Below are 17,178 nucleotides of genomic sequence, written 5' to 3'. Positions count from 1 at the left end.
AGACTGATGGAGGGGCTGAGGGAGCAGACAGGCAGGACGTCTGAGCGCGGGGCACGGGGCTCCGGAGCTGTCTGCTGCCAGCCAACCGACTGTTTAAGAGGTATTAGCGGCCCAGCGGGACTGTGACAGAGATGGATGTGGGAGGCCGCTCGGGCTCGGCTGGTGAGCGCAGAGAACCATTATAAATACAAGGCAGCGTGGAGCCTGGGCGCGGCGGCACACGGCAGCCACGTCTCCATTAGCTCACACCAGGGGACGCAGATGACCATCACCGGGGGACAGCCTTTCTTAACACTGTGGTCGGACTGACAGGCAGTTCATACAGAGTTATGGAGGAGACTGAGCGTGTGACGAGAGAGACTCAAGACACTGTGTTACGGTCGACACTTGGAAGACTCTTTTAGACTCAAGTTTATTGTGGGACAGTTGATAATAGAGGGCGTTTGGATTATGACAAAAGAAAACAAACTAAAGATCTGGGTTTATAGTTTGTTGGTAACTAGAGTCATTAAAGGTGCACTATGTAACTTTTCTGGGGGAGGGTCTACCACCTGCTTGTCTCCATGTAAATATTATGGCTTTGCTTGGAATATTCCACGGTTGGGCATTAAACAGACCCATTTTCATTCTCTGGCTTTTAAAGTTTTGTGGTTCTCTGTGTATTTTTTATCATTTTATTTATTTATTGTCATTTGATGGTTTTTGCTTTTATTTGCTTTTACTTGTATTATCAAAATTAGTATCAAGTACATAAAAGTAGTAAAATTAACTGAGCATCTATTCCTTTTTTGTTTGTTAATTCTCATTATGGTTGTCACTATCACTGTACAGCACTTTGTAAACTGTTTGTTTGTGAATTGTTTGGATAAATACACAATTCAGATACAAAACACAAGCTGCTCTTTGGAATCAAATGGAAATTCAAAATGAGAGAGAGGAGTCAATACTTTTATGAATGAAGTCACCAACATTAGCTGGGAGTGTGAAGCTAACTGGAGGCACTGCTCTGTCTGAAGCTGGTCCTCAAATTAGTGAGTTTAATCTGAGTTTAGTTTTAACACAATCTGACCATAAAGAACTGATTTAGTTGGAACTACAACAGGTGATCTGATGTGTGCTGTTAACCAAGTCCTTTTCTAATAACATTACCGGTAGTTTAGTAACTTCATTAAGGTTAGGTGATAAGGTTTAGAATTAGGTGTTAAGAGTATTAATTAAATAGTTACTAAGCCTGAAACATTCTTAAAAATAAATTGTGATTACATATTTCTGAAAAATATTGTGTTACCAATTAATTTAGAATTTTTCTTGAATTTTCAGGCAATCTAAAACCTATCTGGCGGTGTCACTTAATGTGTGCATGGTGTCACCATGGTAACTATTGAAAAAGCCCCCCGGTGTGATGTCACAGCAAAGTATCAGAAGAGGTTATGCTAATTACTAACAGTTAAAAACAAGAAATCACGCATTTTCTTATATTTACAGACATATTCCACATCATATCAAATCGGCATCATTTCATACAATGCCTAATAGGTTGTAGGCATAGTTTATGCTTTTAATTGTGCCTGTGTAGTGGCCAAAAAACAGATGAACAAACCATATGTTAACTTTAGTCAAAATAAATCTCAATATATCAGTGAACACATGCTGTTCCAACATAAACTTGATGGTACCAGACATGTGAGGGGGGATGTAGAGGGAAGACGACTTACATGTAAACTGGGGTGGTAAGTGAGCACGCCATTATCACACAGTGTGACATATTTCTTCTTCCATTCCTTGTTGAGGGATTTGCCACTTCGCTTCAGAAGGATTCCCTGTAAAACACAAGAGGTCCCAGTGAGCTGTCTGAGCGGCGCGGAGGAGCGGCTGCCGTTACTGATGTTAAATACCATAACGCAGCATTATACGCAGCATTATACCCATCATCACTGCGCATTAAAGACATTGTTTTCAGGGGTTGAGTCATAAACGCAAATAAACATGTACTTTTGCAATTACGGCACAGTGCGAAACAATAGATAAAGCAGATAATGTTCATAATGAATCTGTCGTTTTTTAAGACGGGCGATATGAGGAAAAGGGTTAAATTGTCAACCTGCTTCAAGTCTGTAAATCAAACGCATTCCTTTTGATATGTATAGCTGCTAATGAGGTAGGTGGGGACAGATTTTAAGAACTAAAAAGGCTCTTAAACCCTCAGAACTACTATGAGTGAAACTGAATTTACATGGCTGTCTTACACTTGCAAATTGATCCTTTCTTGCCACAAAAACGAAGTCAAAAGTCCCGTAAATAGAAAGTGTCAAAATATTTGTTTGGTTGCAATAATTTTACTTTTGCACCAGTTGTTTAAAACGGCGCCAACAAACACTTTTTGTCTTATACCGATTATTCAAACATGAGAAATTTGACAGTTTGTGTAAAATCAACGTTTAAAGCCAGCTCGTCTTTGATTGACAGCTGAATGACAGGGCTAAATGCAGCTACTGTTTGTGATACAGGTTTAATGGCTGTTTTGGTCTGTTTTGGCATTCATTCACTTCACATGCTGAACTCTGGAAGACCTCTCCATCCAGGGATTAGCCAGTGTGATCTGCGCTCTTCAAAGCTCACTCTCCTTTTATTCTTTTCTACTTTATCTTCTGGGGCCTTTTCATGGGCCCTCAGATGGGCTCCTTATCTGCGGAGTAAATCCACTGTAAACAAAGCAGTTCCTCGGCTGGAGGCGACCAAACAGTGGCGAGCGAAAGGGCCAGAAGGCTCTGCGGGTTAAATACTGAGGAGGGGCCGCTTAATTAGGGATTAGGACAGGTCAATGTTTGTGCTTTTTCAGCCAAGCCTCTGTGAGTGTGAGGGACGGCTCGGCCTGTCCTGTAGCCTCTAATCCCTATTAACACATCAGGAAAGGCGACCTCCCGACCCAGGCACCAGGCTGTTTGCCGACAATCATCCTAATCCAATCTGATTTATCTGGAGAAGGCTCTGGTCAGTGCGTTTACATGCAGGGCTTAGTCGGACTTTAGTTTCATCAGGCTGTCAAACTGGACTTCTCTTCTTTGTTGCAAGAACTAAGTGATTCTGTCCACAATACATCACTATTCACAATGAAAATTAATTTATCACACTAAACGGTTAATATAACAGATAGAAACTGTATCATCAGATCAATACAGTGTGACCGCTCTGATTGGTCTCATTTTCATCAATAAAAAGGAGTGTAAAGACTTTTAAAGTGCTCTCTAATCATACAAAGTAAATGATGCAGTCGCAGGGCCTCTGGCGACTCCACTGTGTTTTACAAGCAAATATGTCACTCATCTGCTGCTCCTACTGGAGCATACACTAATCTATACATGCAATCACTGCACACTTACATATATTAATCAGCACTGAAGCAGATCGATGTGGCAGACAAAACTGTGAAAATCTTTAAACTCATTTTTCAGATGCAGTATTTTAACACCATTATGTGGAAGATCAATACTGAGTACACTAAAGAAATGCCAGTGTAATATTTTAAAGGAGGATCACAGAATTAAGAGAATTGATACATTTTCTGACATAAACCACCGTATATTACAATAAGGGTAAAGGTAAAGGAAGTCATGTCCAGTAATATAATGTAAGTCTTTCTTATGAATCATCATAAAAACTATTTTTAAAAAAAGAGATAATTACAGGGTCATATCAATTAGTTACAAGAATTACATTTTTTAATTAGAACGTTTGATACATTTTCAGGATAAGGAGGATGAGGATAAGTTTTAAAAAAATAAAAGAACCTGCAATATTTTGGGTAAATAAGTTCAGTTAAAAATGTTACTTTCTACTCCACAACATTGCTGTATTGAGTATAGTATTGAGGCAGAGCAGGTGCTTTCGACACCCACACCGTGAAGTCGAGTGTGTCCGTGTTGTGCTGCCAGGAAACAGCCGATTGTGTAGTGTCATATCTCCACACAGGGAGATAGTGTCTTTCACGGCTTTTGTCGGAGGGAGCAGGAGAAAAGCCTCGCGCTGCCACCGCCTTTGACTGATAGGCCGCTCTCTTTGTGACAGGCCACAGAGCACGAAGAATGCACCCCGGCGCTGCTCAGCATTGTGTTACCACTATTTTTATAGGAAGGCTCCGAGGCAGGGGAGGGGGGCATGTGTAATTTGGTGAGAGCAAGGGGGGTGCCGGGGGTGGAGGGGTGATGGGGGTGATAATTAAGCTCACTTTGGGGCTTTGATCTCCCTGATTGTGCATTTGACTGGCCACACCAACCCACCATCATGTGAAACCAACACCTCCACGGCCCCCTGCCCCTCTCCAAATACAGGCCTTTGTGGAGAATGACAACAAGCGGGTGGAGGGAGGGGGGGTTCTCCTGTCAAAAGTTACCGCGATACTTTCAAAATATTAAGAGCACAGGAAATAATCTCATTTCTAAGTGGCATTCTTTCTTCATTTAGAGTTGAGATTTTTACGTAATTATTTAAAATTTAGAATAATAATAATAATAATCTAATAATTCTAAGCAATATGATGTTGTGCAAATGGAACATAATGGCTCATAATATGAAATGTAAGTGCATGTGTGCATTTTGAGGGACGCAAACAGGTTTTATTTTGTCACACATTTAAGGTTGTAAATACACACAAAGACACAAAGAGATGGCCAAATACCGCATGGGTATGTAGTACTTTGCGTTATGGATTGTGAATACAGTTTATATACAATTCTCAAATGGAATAAAAATAGTGTTAGCAATAATTTCTTATTTAATGCTATTCAAATGCCAAAAAGGGAGAATCGTTGTTCTTACACTTTTGATGTTTTTATATAACTTAACATTAGTATAAATCTCCTTTTAATTAATAGTTGATTAACTTTCAATTCTTACTACATAAGAGTAAATATAATCTTTAAACCACACTGTGCTATAAAATGATATTTCCTGATTGAGCCGCGAGCCTTAGAAGTGCCATCCTGCAATTACTCCGACCGGACCCGATATCCTTGGCAATTTTCTCTGAATGGGGCAAGAGAAGGTCTCTTTTTTCAAGGCACATTATCTTGCCGGGCTCGCAGGTAAAGAGTATAATAGGTATATAACACATCATAGACACTGACCCTTCTCAAAGCCTCCGTATAATCAGGAGTGATTACTAATCAGTGTGTCAATTCTTCAGGTTACAGCCGGACGTTTAAGAAGCGAGCCTCGCGCTGGGCTCTAATTGGATTTCTATTCTATGTGAAGAAATGCATGAATAAAAAATCTGTTCAAGGAATAATGTTGCAGTGGAAGTTGGACCAGAAGGCTATTTTTATTTTAAGCATCAAACTGAAAAATTATGGTCCAAATCTTGGGTTACTGTTATATATTTGCATCATTACATAACAAACGTGTGTTTTCAAAGGGGGAATGTTATTTGATTTTATTGGAGTTAAGGTGGTTTGTATTAGAGTATACGGTAGTAATAGTTTTATTATTTAATAATAAAACTGTTACTACCGTATACTCTAATACAAACCACCTTAACTCCACAAACTCTTCTAAATCTCTCTTTAGTATAAAAATCTAGTTTTTACACCATTATTAATATAGAGACCAATTGCAACAATTCCACACTTTCGTTCATATTGTTTTAAGTAACTATTCATTTTTAAGGCTAGCGATGCCTAAAAATATCCAAAAGTATAATGCATGTACTGATTGCAAGCATCTTCACGGAAACATAAAAAATAAAATAAATAATGCTAGCGTTTTCCAATAGACACAATATAGATGTGATTCATCAACATTGTGAGCTCACGCAGTAGTGTAATATAGTGCTGTGTCTCCATCTAGTGGTTATTTCAGAAGTGACATTACCACAAATTGAACAAGCCTTCTATTGTAGCTGTGACAAAAATAGAATACTTACCCTGTGACAAAAGGGAAGAAAGTGAAGACGAGTGCTCACCTGTTTGATAGGAATGGCCCTCCCACTGCCTATGCTGTCTGTTTTACTGTCAACGCTCTTTGCCTGCTCACTGGCTTTCCGCGACTGCAACGAAAACAAGAAAAGTCAGTTAACACCCAGGACAACGCACGACAAAAGCGAAATCATAAAAAATAAATAAAATATAGTTGGTGTTGCTGTAAATGCGTGGGCGTTTGAAAGATATTGACTGTGGGTTTGGAGAGTGTGTGGGAGTAGTAGTAGTAGTAGTAGTGTGTGAGCAAATAAAATTAATTGGGGGAAGAAGAAAAAAGAAAAGAAGAAGCGTCAAATCAACAGACAAGCAGACCAGCGGACCAAACGGCAGTAACATCAACGTGCAATCGAAGAACAGAGAACAAGACCACACGGAACACATCTCAACACAGAACACCGAGTCATGACTCCGTTTTAAACCAAACTATCGGCATATACTTCCTTTCATATGCGCAGGCTTTGTTTTGTCAACCTGCAAAACCACCTGTTACCATAATATGTGCAAAACATGTTAAAACAGCTTTAAAAAGGAGAGAGAAAAATATGGTTAGTTAATAAGTCTTCAGTGCAGTCTGTTGAGGTTTGAAGAAGGCTAAGAGGGAAACAATCAGGTAAGTTAGCAAATACATAGCTTGCATTTCAATAAACCTGTGGAGAAAATGTATAGCAATAACAGATCATGAAAATGCATTGTCAAAGTTCCCACCCCGGTGCAAAAAAATCGAAACAAAAGATGATTGACATTGAAGACAGACGTGATTGTGTATGGTCTCACTCATAACATGGGAATGTCCACTCATCAATGGAATGATGGAGAGGCTCAATTCAAAGCAAAGCCAGGCTGCTTTTTTAGATTTTTTCCAACATTTTATTTCATAATGATGACTCGTTTTAGTTTCTATACAGACACCATACAAAGCAAGTCACAAATTTCACTTCAAAATATTCAACAGATTGAGCCAAACATTGCAGTTCCCACAAAATATAGGATGGACAATAAAAGGCATTATTTTCATATAGTTCGTATAGGTAATGTTTGTATATAGCATTATAAATAAAATACAATACAAGATATACATCAGTCTATAGTTTTCATCAATCCGGTCATCACTTCAAAATATGATTATGCAAGTTCATAATCTCAAACCTAAATGGTAAAAAAATAAATAAGGAATGACTGAACACAAGAAAAAAATTGAAATAAAGAATTTTAAATAAATATATATCAAGTACATTCATACAAGTCGGTGCAACCCATTGTCCATTTATTTGATATAACCTGTAACCCTGACTGTCTACTCTAATGTTTATGAAGGCCTTCATAAGTCAACAGTTATATACTATTCTATATACCTCCATGTACACTTCAATATCATATTCCCTTTGCATTTTCAACAACAAACGCTAAAATCAAATCAGAATTGTCCAAATCAAAGTAGTAAAGTTGGTTAAAAGGAAGAAAATAAATAACGTGGCACCTCAAGTCCTCATTCCTTGAGTCCTCATTCATGGCAAAAGGCAGTGTGATGTAAACAACGGGTCCTTTGGGTGGCAGAGCAACAGTTCCAAGACTTGACTGTACACTTTTTTAGGATAAATGAATGTACGCAATGTGGTAGGGTCTGGTGTGGGCCAAGGGCTTTTCCAAAAGAGTCTCTATGTAATGTCATGTTCGACAGTCTACAGTGAACTTGGCCAGACTTGACTTTAGCTTTGGCAAAAGTCTTACATGTTTCGCACTAAAAGTCCCCAATAAATAAACTCTTTTCTATTGACAAAGCAGCAGGACTCTGGTCTTTTATAAAACATCCTCTAATTTTGAAGGAGTTGGAAAGCCCTTAGTGTTGACGAAAGGTGGGGAAACAGAAGCACGTATCTGCAAATATTGAAAAACAAAGTCAAATGGTTTGTTTTGGAGAGTAACTAAATGTAAAAAATAGCAAGGATAAAAACAAAATAGTCTACACTAATATATGTAATGCTTGAGCAAAATGGAACAGCGTTAAGTATAAAAAGATTCATAATCATCAAGACTATGTACTAGGGACAGACATTTTCCAAATAGTTATTGATGTGGAAGCACTAGGAAGAGTGATGTGTACTGTGTCGACATCTAGTGTTCATTTAGGGTATGGCAATACGGTTTATTCATACAGATTTGAATGTGAATAGTATTGTTTTGTGGTAAAGCTTGAGTCTTGATTACTTACATGAAAGAAAAACCATTAATTAATGTTGCATTACTAACCAGTACGGCAGACCTTTAAACTCACTGCAAGAGTCCCATTGCCAGTCATGACAAATTACTACCGTAGAAAAAAATCTTGCAGAAAAGAAGATGCAATTGCATGTGATCCTCTGAAGTCTGTCAAAGCATGTTGACATTAAGGCATAAGTCTTTCTCTTCAAACAACATAAATTGACCTACTAACAAGAAAGTATTATGGGAATAGCATTTGGTGATTGAAACATTTGATGCCATTTGTAATGGACAAAGCAACAGTGTTGAAAAAGCCAAGTATTTGCTCTCATTTGTAAAATGGCCAAAAGGTGTCGTTTCCTCTTCAAAGTGCGCTTCCTTGATTCCTTCTCTCCTTCCCTCCCTCCTACCCCCTGTGCGCTCTGGGGGGGCTCCTCAGAACGTCATGAGCTGAAACTCCCGCTCGGCCTGCCATTCGGGCACCCAAACCGGGTAGGTGGCGTGCTTCGGTATCTCCATGACGCGGATGGGGAGAGAAGGCTCATTTCTCTGGTGGACATGGTTAGTCACTACCTAAGCAGGGGGAAGGGGAAGGGAGACAACAACAAGAGGGGAAGCTAGCACGTAGGCTGTGGTGGTGACTGTGCACTGTAAGGACGCCACGCTTAAAGGTGGCACCCTACAGCAGATAACAAGGGGAAGAGGGAGGGAGGGAGGAGGGGAACAGAGTGAAAGCAGAAGAGAAAGAGCTAGAGAGAAGCAGGGGGACAGAGAGCAGCCTTGCCTCGTCACTAGGGATACACAGTTGTTAAAAGGACATTGACTTTTGGCTAAATTACTTGCGCGGGAAAAATCGTTTCAAAAAAGCCGTTTGCATAAAAACCTGGAAATCCATTTAAACACTGTAATGACATTGTTGGACCAGCAGGTGGCACTAGACTAAAACAATAAAACGAGTAAAACATGATCTGAATTGGAAATAAGAAGTAATGCACTTATATCAACCTGTTTCTTTTGGCAGCAGATAAACACGCCTTTGCAATTAGGAACTACGCAATCTGCCAAGGTTTGGAGGAGGAGGAGGGATGAGTCGGCAAGTTTGAACGCAACAAAATCAAGTTTTTAAAGTTGTTAGTGTTAGACATTTTAAAGGTCACTCGAACTAGCTTTGAGGTAGAGCAAGCACACGAAAAATTAACATATTTAGAGGATTTGTAAATGTTGTAAACGTGTTAATAATACTATAAGTTTGTATCTCATTACCAGTATGACTTTGTTGACTGCGAAAGGATTAGTTTGAATCGATTGTACTGTGCATCCCTATTGATCTGTGCCTTTAAGCCTCACAATCTTTCAGAAAGTCTCCAATGGGCAGAGTCAGCTTTTGTCAGTTTTTAAACTTACAAACAACCTCCCTATGGACCCAATTTCTTTGATTTTGCCTTTGGGTTTCCTTTTCAGACCAAAGCAAGGCCTGGGTATGTGAGGTTAAAAAAGGCAAAGAGGCAAAAAGAGTAGAAGGACAGAAGGGAAGAGTGAAAAGGCAAGAAGGGAAGGGCACAGGCTACAAGTAAAAGACAAGTATTGTGGATATCTGAGTGGTTAGTGCACACATTTGGTTAGAGCAATGGGCAAATACAAGAGGACATTAGGTGAAGGCAGGCAGACAGGGGCAGGACATTGGTGCGGTGGGGAATCAGACCAGATTCGGGGAGGAAAGGTACAAAATTTCAGTCTATGGGGTTAAATTTTGAGTTTGTGGCTCATTCTCGGTTGGCCGTAATGACGTTTTTTAGCCTAAGTTCTCTTGGGCGGGAGAGAAGCGGATTTGGCGCGCTCTTTTGACCGCTGCTGCCGTCTCTGCCCCAAAAAGGGAAGTCACTGCAAAGAAAGGATCTAGTAGAAATAAGAGGGGTGGGGAGAGGGAGGGTTCAAACATTTAGACATTGCCAAAGGGGCCCAGTTTGTTATGGGTCAGACTTGACTACATCGAATTAGAAAAGGAAAAAACAAAACATGAAGACACTTTAGTTCCACAGTGCTTGTTGGAAATTAGCTCGGGTTTTCAGGGGGATCTAGAACACTTGGATTTCTGTTTTGCCCATTGTACTGCTGTGTACTTTCTCTGCCTGCATGGAAGGCTATGAGATGTGCGTTTAAGCTGAGCTCCCTCTGGTGGACAGAGTTAGCCAGGGCAGCTCCCTCTGGTGGACAGAGTGAGCCAGGGCAGAGCTTAGTAGTGCGCGTGGGTGTTACTTTGCATCAGATGTCTCATACTTACTGTGAAAATGTTGGAGCGGCGCTTGGACTGCTTGCGGATGGGTGTGGGCGTGTTGGAGGCGGCGATGGTCTCGATGCGCATCTCCCGCTGGCTAATGCTGGGGGTGGAGGGGACCGAGGAGGAGTAGTCGCTGAATGCACCCCCGCCATTGGCCGCCTGGGGAGACGCAGGGATGGAGGTAGAGCGTGGATTAGAGGAGAAGAGGAGTGGTGGAAGGAAGGAAAGATAAACAGTATTTGACTAAAGTATTAAATCTGAGAAGTTAATTTGTTGACCTTGTATCAACAGTTAAATGTAGTTATTAGTACTACATTTATTATTATTTTGGAAAAAATAGGGGCTCCTAAATTTAACGGTAAATTCCAAGAAGAAAAAATACTGTCACAATGTTGAGGAAAAAAAATCCCAATTTAGCCAGTAATGTATCCATCTATAACAATTATTATTTGAATTTCCTGTTGTAAACACAACAACGTACCCTAGATCAGTGGTCAGGGTGTCCCAAGATGATTTCAAGATAATGTTTTTTAATAGTGAGGTCCTGAGTTGTATGGCTTATTTGGAGGGTCTTGGCCTCCTGCCCTAGATTATATCATAGCTTTCTAAGTATACGAATACAGTATTAGAAATTAGTCGACACATATTGAATATTTCCCTTTTCTTTTTTTAGTTCCTATTGTACATTACTGCAGAATAGATTTAAGCTTAAGTCAAACTAAAAGTGTTTAAAAAGAGTAAATTGCAAAAGTGAAATGTACCTGGTTGAGGTGAACAGAGGGGAGTGAAGCCGCGGGGACCGACGAATGACTGGGAGAGTTAGGGAGGGATTTACACGGACCAATGGACAGCTGCTGCTTTTTCCTCATGGCCACCACCTTCTGGGCAACTGTGATAGACAGACAAAGAGTGGAACATGATTTCGTTATTATTTCAACGGGTTCTGCAAATCAAGCTTTGGTATAAAAGAAAATATAGTTTTTATACGCCAACAAAACAGTGCAATATAAAATTGAATGACATACAGTACTATAAAATGAAATAAACGTTTCTCTCTGTGGTTGGGGAGTATACTTCTCAGTAATGACAGTTCCGATGCTGTGCCAGGGCCTTTAAAGTTTCATATCACAAAAATCAACAGAAGGTATTTCCCCTTAAGCCCAATTAGATGTGCCTGCAGAAGGAGGAAGGACAGGTACTGGATTTCCAGAGAGATAATGCCATTCCTTGACTGATCAAAAGTCGAGCGATTCAATAACTCTTTCCAGTGAATAGGAAAGTTTGGACACGGTCAATCAAATAGGAGATCAGAATGCAGCACAAATTGAAATGAGATCAAACTATTACCGTTTACGTTACAAATTGGAACTGGATTGTCACAGGCAGTTACACAGAATCAGGCTAGACTGGATAATAAGGAACATTATATAATCTATTTCACAGTTTTAATTAGTGAAGGACAGTAAATCGAGAATTTTTTTATATTATATTCTAGGGTGCAAAGTAACTATTTACACATCCTCACGTTACTGTAATTGAGTAAATCTGTTGGGGTAATGTACTTTGTTTTGTACTTGTAATTGAGGATCTAATTCCTGTAATTGTACTGGATTACATTTGAAATAAGGAGTTACTGAGTACAGCACAGGTTCCAGCAGGTCTCAGCTCTTTCAAGAACTACAAACAGCATTGCATCGCCTGCTCTGATTGGCCAAAGATCAGAGACTGTGTGGTTTGAGGTTTAAAACTATTCCATTCAGCTTCAAACAGATTCATTGATTAAGGTTTGTATAATACAGTAATTCAGTAACGGCGTTGTGAAAAGAGTACCATGTAAGAGAAAAACAAAACTCAAAATACATGGGCCGCTGATATTTAAAAAAACAAATAAATCAAAAACACATATAATTATTATTTCTTGAAAAAAAAAAAAAAATATATATATATATATATATTGATTGTTTAGACTAAAGCATAGGGAGAAATTCTTCATTAGAGGTATTTAACTAATACGGACTGTGTTAGGGAACAAGTCTTTATTAGTGACCAATAACAAATAAAACATTTGTGAACACACAGTTCAAGTGTTTTTAAATAACCCCATTACCAAAACAATACAATAAAGCAAAGCAGTAGAATCTACTTGTATGAGCCCTGTATGAGTGCTTCATTTCATCCACCTCGGGCGACTAGTTTTCTAGTCAGGTAACAAGCCACTGCAGTGTAGTTCTGACACATCTCCTGTGAAAAGTGGCTTCATTCTGAGGAATGTAATCAAATGCAATAATACCTGCCAGGGCATACATCCAGTATTTATACAGAGTAGATAAAGCCATATTGGAAGCCCTGATTTGCCATGTTGCCTATGAAACCTGTCATTGGGTTGACAGCATAGAGCCAAAGACTGGGAGGGGCAAGAATTAGCACCAAGGGAAAAGGAGCTGTTTTGAGGTGGCACTGACAGCTGGGACCACAGCGCACGGAGGAGGAGGCGAGAGTGACGCCGAGTGCTCTCACAGACAGCAAACACTCCTTCATCTCTTTTAATTATTTCAAATTGGGCTTCAGGAAGCAATTAAGGCACAGGAGGAAGACAACACACAGACATTAACAGAGGAGGAAGTGCAAGGCGAGCGTGGTGCAGCATATACTGATGTTTCTGAAGAATGGCATGCTTTCAAAGGAGCACCAACAGCTTCATGACTTCACTATAGTAGAAGGGACATGTTCTGTAGACTAGACTTTGTAGATGGCATAAAGGAAAAAAATAAATCTTAGATTATACACAACTTAATACTAGGCAGCATGAAGAGCAAATGATTTATTTGCTACTTGTTTAGCCGTCTAGACAAAGCTAATATTTAGAAGTATGTGCATAGACATAAAAAAAATCTTACATTCCCAATTTCTTTCAAACAATCTAGCATTCTCATATTACCAAACCTTGAGAGCTTTGTTGGTAGTGGAGGTAGTGCTCAGAGAGAACCATTTGCAGGTACAGGACAGAAAGGGGCGAGTTTCCTTTTCCAAATAAAATACAAACTGTCCCAAATAATTTTGCCATCCATGGTGTTCTGGTGTTCAGTTTGATCAATAGTATGAAGTAACGAAACATACTAATGACAGGAAAGGGCAGTGCACAATGGGGATTAGAGAGAAGGGAGGACATGCAATAAACTGTTGGGATTCGAACTCACGACACTGCGGCCGGCTGCACATGCATAGGAATCACTTATAATAGTAACTGGTTGGACAATCTATACCAGCAAAGTCATACGTGCGCCTGACGGGTGTCATTACGCCAAGCGCCGCTCAAATGAGTTGTACCAGACCAATGACGTCGTGTACACTGGCAGGATCCCCCCTGAACTGCAGAGTCCTCTGGACAAATAAGTGTAAATGCACCTTAAAAGGTGCACCGTGTAACCTTTCTGGTTGGGGAATAACCTTGTGGTATCCTCTGCTTTTCCATGAAAGCCAGCAGGTGGCATACTCTCCACCAGATATTACCTAACCCCAACCTTTAAAAACATAGTAATAGTAGAGTAAAATAAGTAACAGAGCAAATTAGCACTAACCCTAACCCTGTTGTTACTACAGCCTTTACCTTGCAGGTGCAAGAAAATAGATCTTACCATATGATTGTGAAAGTTCATGGTAAAATGACATGAGATAAATCAACAACCCTAGTTTATATTTCCTCCCTCTGCTGTGAACGTCCCTTTGAACATAATCGTCTCACAAATCCTCTTTACCAGACAACAGTGCTAGAGGTAACAGATGTGGTTGACTCCCCTAGCTCCTTGTAAAGCATAAATCAGAGAGCGGCCCTCCTCACCATCCTGGAACACTCTCTCCACGTTCAGGCCATAAGTGGAGCAGGTCTCGTAGTACGTGCAGCGCTTCAGGTCATTGGACAGCTTTCTGGCTCTCGAGTCATCTATCACTCTGGGGTTGGCTGCACTGATGGCATCTGAAATGAAGAAAAACAACAAAACACTTTTAGGATTCAACTTTCACGGTATTTAAAGTTTGGCAGTATCAATATTAAGAGATTTGTATTCTGTTTCATGGAGTAGAACTGTATTGTAGTGATTCAGCATGTTTAAAGGTGCACTATGGAACTTTTCTGATATAGTGTAGCTAGTCTTTAACAGGCCTTGAAATTACATAAAACCATCATTATTTTACTGGCCAAAAAGTCAATCTATTGTACACTGAGACTTTTTAAATACACGATCAAACAAATAAAGATTGAAATATGAGGACTGAACCGTGTTTTGTTGTTAAATGAAATGCCATTGTTTTATAGTCGGTATAGTTCAAATAACGATTACATATTTCAAAATACGATTATGATTCTTTTTCATGGTTGACTAAAGGACATTGTTTCATTTACACTCATTTACATTTCATTTATATCTAACAAGCTAGAGCTATTGGCAAAACAGATCTTTCTTACCTATAATGCTTACTGTACTATGATTAAGACAAAAGTAGTAGAGCTGTTCAAAAAGGAGGATTTTCTTCTGCTAACCATAACCCTTGAATCTTAAATAATGTGAAATACTGTATGTATAATAGTTAGGGGTGCATGACATTGACAAAAAATACTGCATTCTGCTTTTTGCATTTACTTGATAACAAAGCATCAGGAATGTGCTAAAATGCCCCTGTAAATGTAGGTTCATGCATCGCACAAACCGCAAATGGATCCAAAAATGACGCAGAAATATTACTTTATATTATGAATCGTAATGTTTCTGTCTTTGAAAAAAATATTGTTTGAAAATATACACAATATTTTAATTTTGCATATCTCCAAAACAACAATTGCAATATTATCAATGTCAATATATCTCCCACCTCTGATATTAGTATCTATACTGTAAAAACTGTAACTGTACTTCATTTTATCCCCTTTAAAAAGTGCCTTGACCTGACTTGCAGTATTTGAACTTACAAACTTGAACTTCTCATATAATAATACACTGCACTGTCTCTGTTCATGTATTTTGATATATTCTTTGCAGCGTAGAAGCAGTAATATCCTGAACCTTGCGTCCCGACCAGCACCATGGGGACCTCAGCTGCGTTCCTGTAGCTCGACAGTCGCATAAAGTAATTGTAGACGGTCTGAAAGCTGATCTCATCCTCCAGGCTGAACACGAACACCACGGCGTCCACCCAGGCAGCGAACTGGAACAGAGCACAGAGGAGATAGTGGGGATTACTGCCACTGGAGGCTCATTCACTGGATACGTCAAGAATATAATACATACAGTCATTTCAAACCAATTTTAGAAACGGGTATAACAAAAGCAGCGACAACCAATCCAATGCAAAACATTTCTCAAAACAAATTGTAATAGTGATATAACAGCAGCAGAAATAATTTGAGTGCACTGATATAATGGTGTAGCTGTGTGCATAGCCAAAAGCACAAAAACAATCTGTGTTTTGTCTGTAAGTAAAGGTTTCTTAGCTTTAACAGGAAATTATGGGTTTGACATAACTCACTTTACCACATCATAATTATGGTATGGGTTACTTTCTGTTCCATGTAAAAGGCTGGCCTTGGCTGGCCAGGTAATGTATTTATTTGTTCACAAAAGAAGGGCGATTGGGTGAGTAATTTATTCAATCATAAAAGCTTAGAAGCATAGAAGCTTTTTCTACCAATCATAAAAGCAAATACATTTCCTCCCCAATCTACTTGAATAAAGCAAGGCATTTCATAAAATTAAGCAGCAGCTTTTGGCTTGTGTCTGTGTAGCTTTACATACTGATGCAAGACACTTCATGCCCAATTAAAGCGTTTTGAGTACACTTAAAGGAGGTCAAGTGCTATAAATAAATATATATATATATATACTGCAGTAATAATAACAGACGAAAACAAATACACAAAAAAGACAGAAATAAAAAAAATATTTTGCAAGGCCAACAAGTGCACATGATGCTGTTATTAAGGCTGCAACTAACTAATATATTTAGTAGTCGACTAGTCAGCTATTTATGTTTTAATTAGTTGACTAGTCAAATGATTATTTCTGTTGTACATTGACCCTTTTTAAATAGATTATCAACCAAATAAAGTTTGAAATATGGCCACTAAAGGCTTTTAGATGGACTGCTTACATATTAAGTGTATTATTGATGAAAATACTATATACCATAGTTTATTATTTTTGGACATTTTGATTTAAAATTGTCACTGTCTTAGTTATGAAAGAGCTCAATTAATCGTTGAAGCCCGAGCTGTTTTTTTCTTCTTCTCCTTCTACTGCTGTGATTCTACAAAATTATCCTCACTTTTGGACTACAATAGATAATTTTCAATGCACTGTGGCGATCGGTTTCACTTCCATCCATATGTAAACCCTGCACTTCTCTGCTATGCCAGAGGGGGGCAGTGCAGCAGCAGCTACAGCAGCTTCAGTTCACAGTCTGCACACAGGGTGGAATGACAATGAATGATTCCACTACAGCTAAAATAATATCTGCTTGGCTCTATCCCCATTGCGATCATCATTTCTGCATTTGCTGCGTCACAGAAACAACCAGTGATTATTAATCCCCAAAAACTTTATGATTAAGTGCGCGGAGGACTCCCCAGAGCAAAGGACATCAATTCTAATCACCATCAATAACACGCACCATAACTACTGGAGCGCCGCGTGCTAAAAAGACTGGCAACTGCTGACTATATTCTGGATGTTTTCCTCT

At 39.2% G+C, this 17,178-nt stretch overlaps 1 protein-coding gene across 3 annotated transcripts in view; it reads right to left on the bottom strand.

The window, feature by feature from the left end:
• agap3 (ArfGAP with GTPase domain, ankyrin repeat and PH domain 3) overlaps positions 1-17,178 on the bottom strand; it is a 158,621-nt gene that overhangs the window by 57,820 nt on the left and 83,623 nt on the right. For all 3 annotated transcript variants that reach the window (XM_072441675.1, XM_072441676.1, XM_072441674.1), the window contains exons 5-10: positions 15,507-15,648; positions 14,288-14,422; positions 11,211-11,338; positions 10,453-10,608; positions 5,957-6,040; positions 1,716-1,820 (exon numbers count right to left, since the gene is read on the bottom strand). In XM_072441675.1, coding sequence (XP_072297776.1) covers positions 1,716-1,820; positions 5,957-6,040; positions 10,453-10,608; positions 11,211-11,338; positions 14,288-14,422; positions 15,507-15,648 — 750 coding nt within the window. The remainder of the gene's footprint in view (positions 1-1,715; positions 1,821-5,956; positions 6,041-10,452; positions 10,609-11,210; positions 11,339-14,287; positions 14,423-15,506; positions 15,649-17,178) is intronic.

Source organism: Eucyclogobius newberryi, unplaced genomic scaffold (genome assembly GCF_026437365.1).
Source record: "Eucyclogobius newberryi isolate DKJ021-1_F unplaced genomic scaffold, fEucNew1.0.hap1 SCAF_12, whole genome shotgun sequence".
Taxonomy (NCBI): Eukaryota; Metazoa; Chordata; class Actinopteri; order Gobiiformes; family Gobiidae; genus Eucyclogobius; species Eucyclogobius newberryi.
This window is presented reverse-complemented; position numbering and strand designations above follow the sequence as displayed.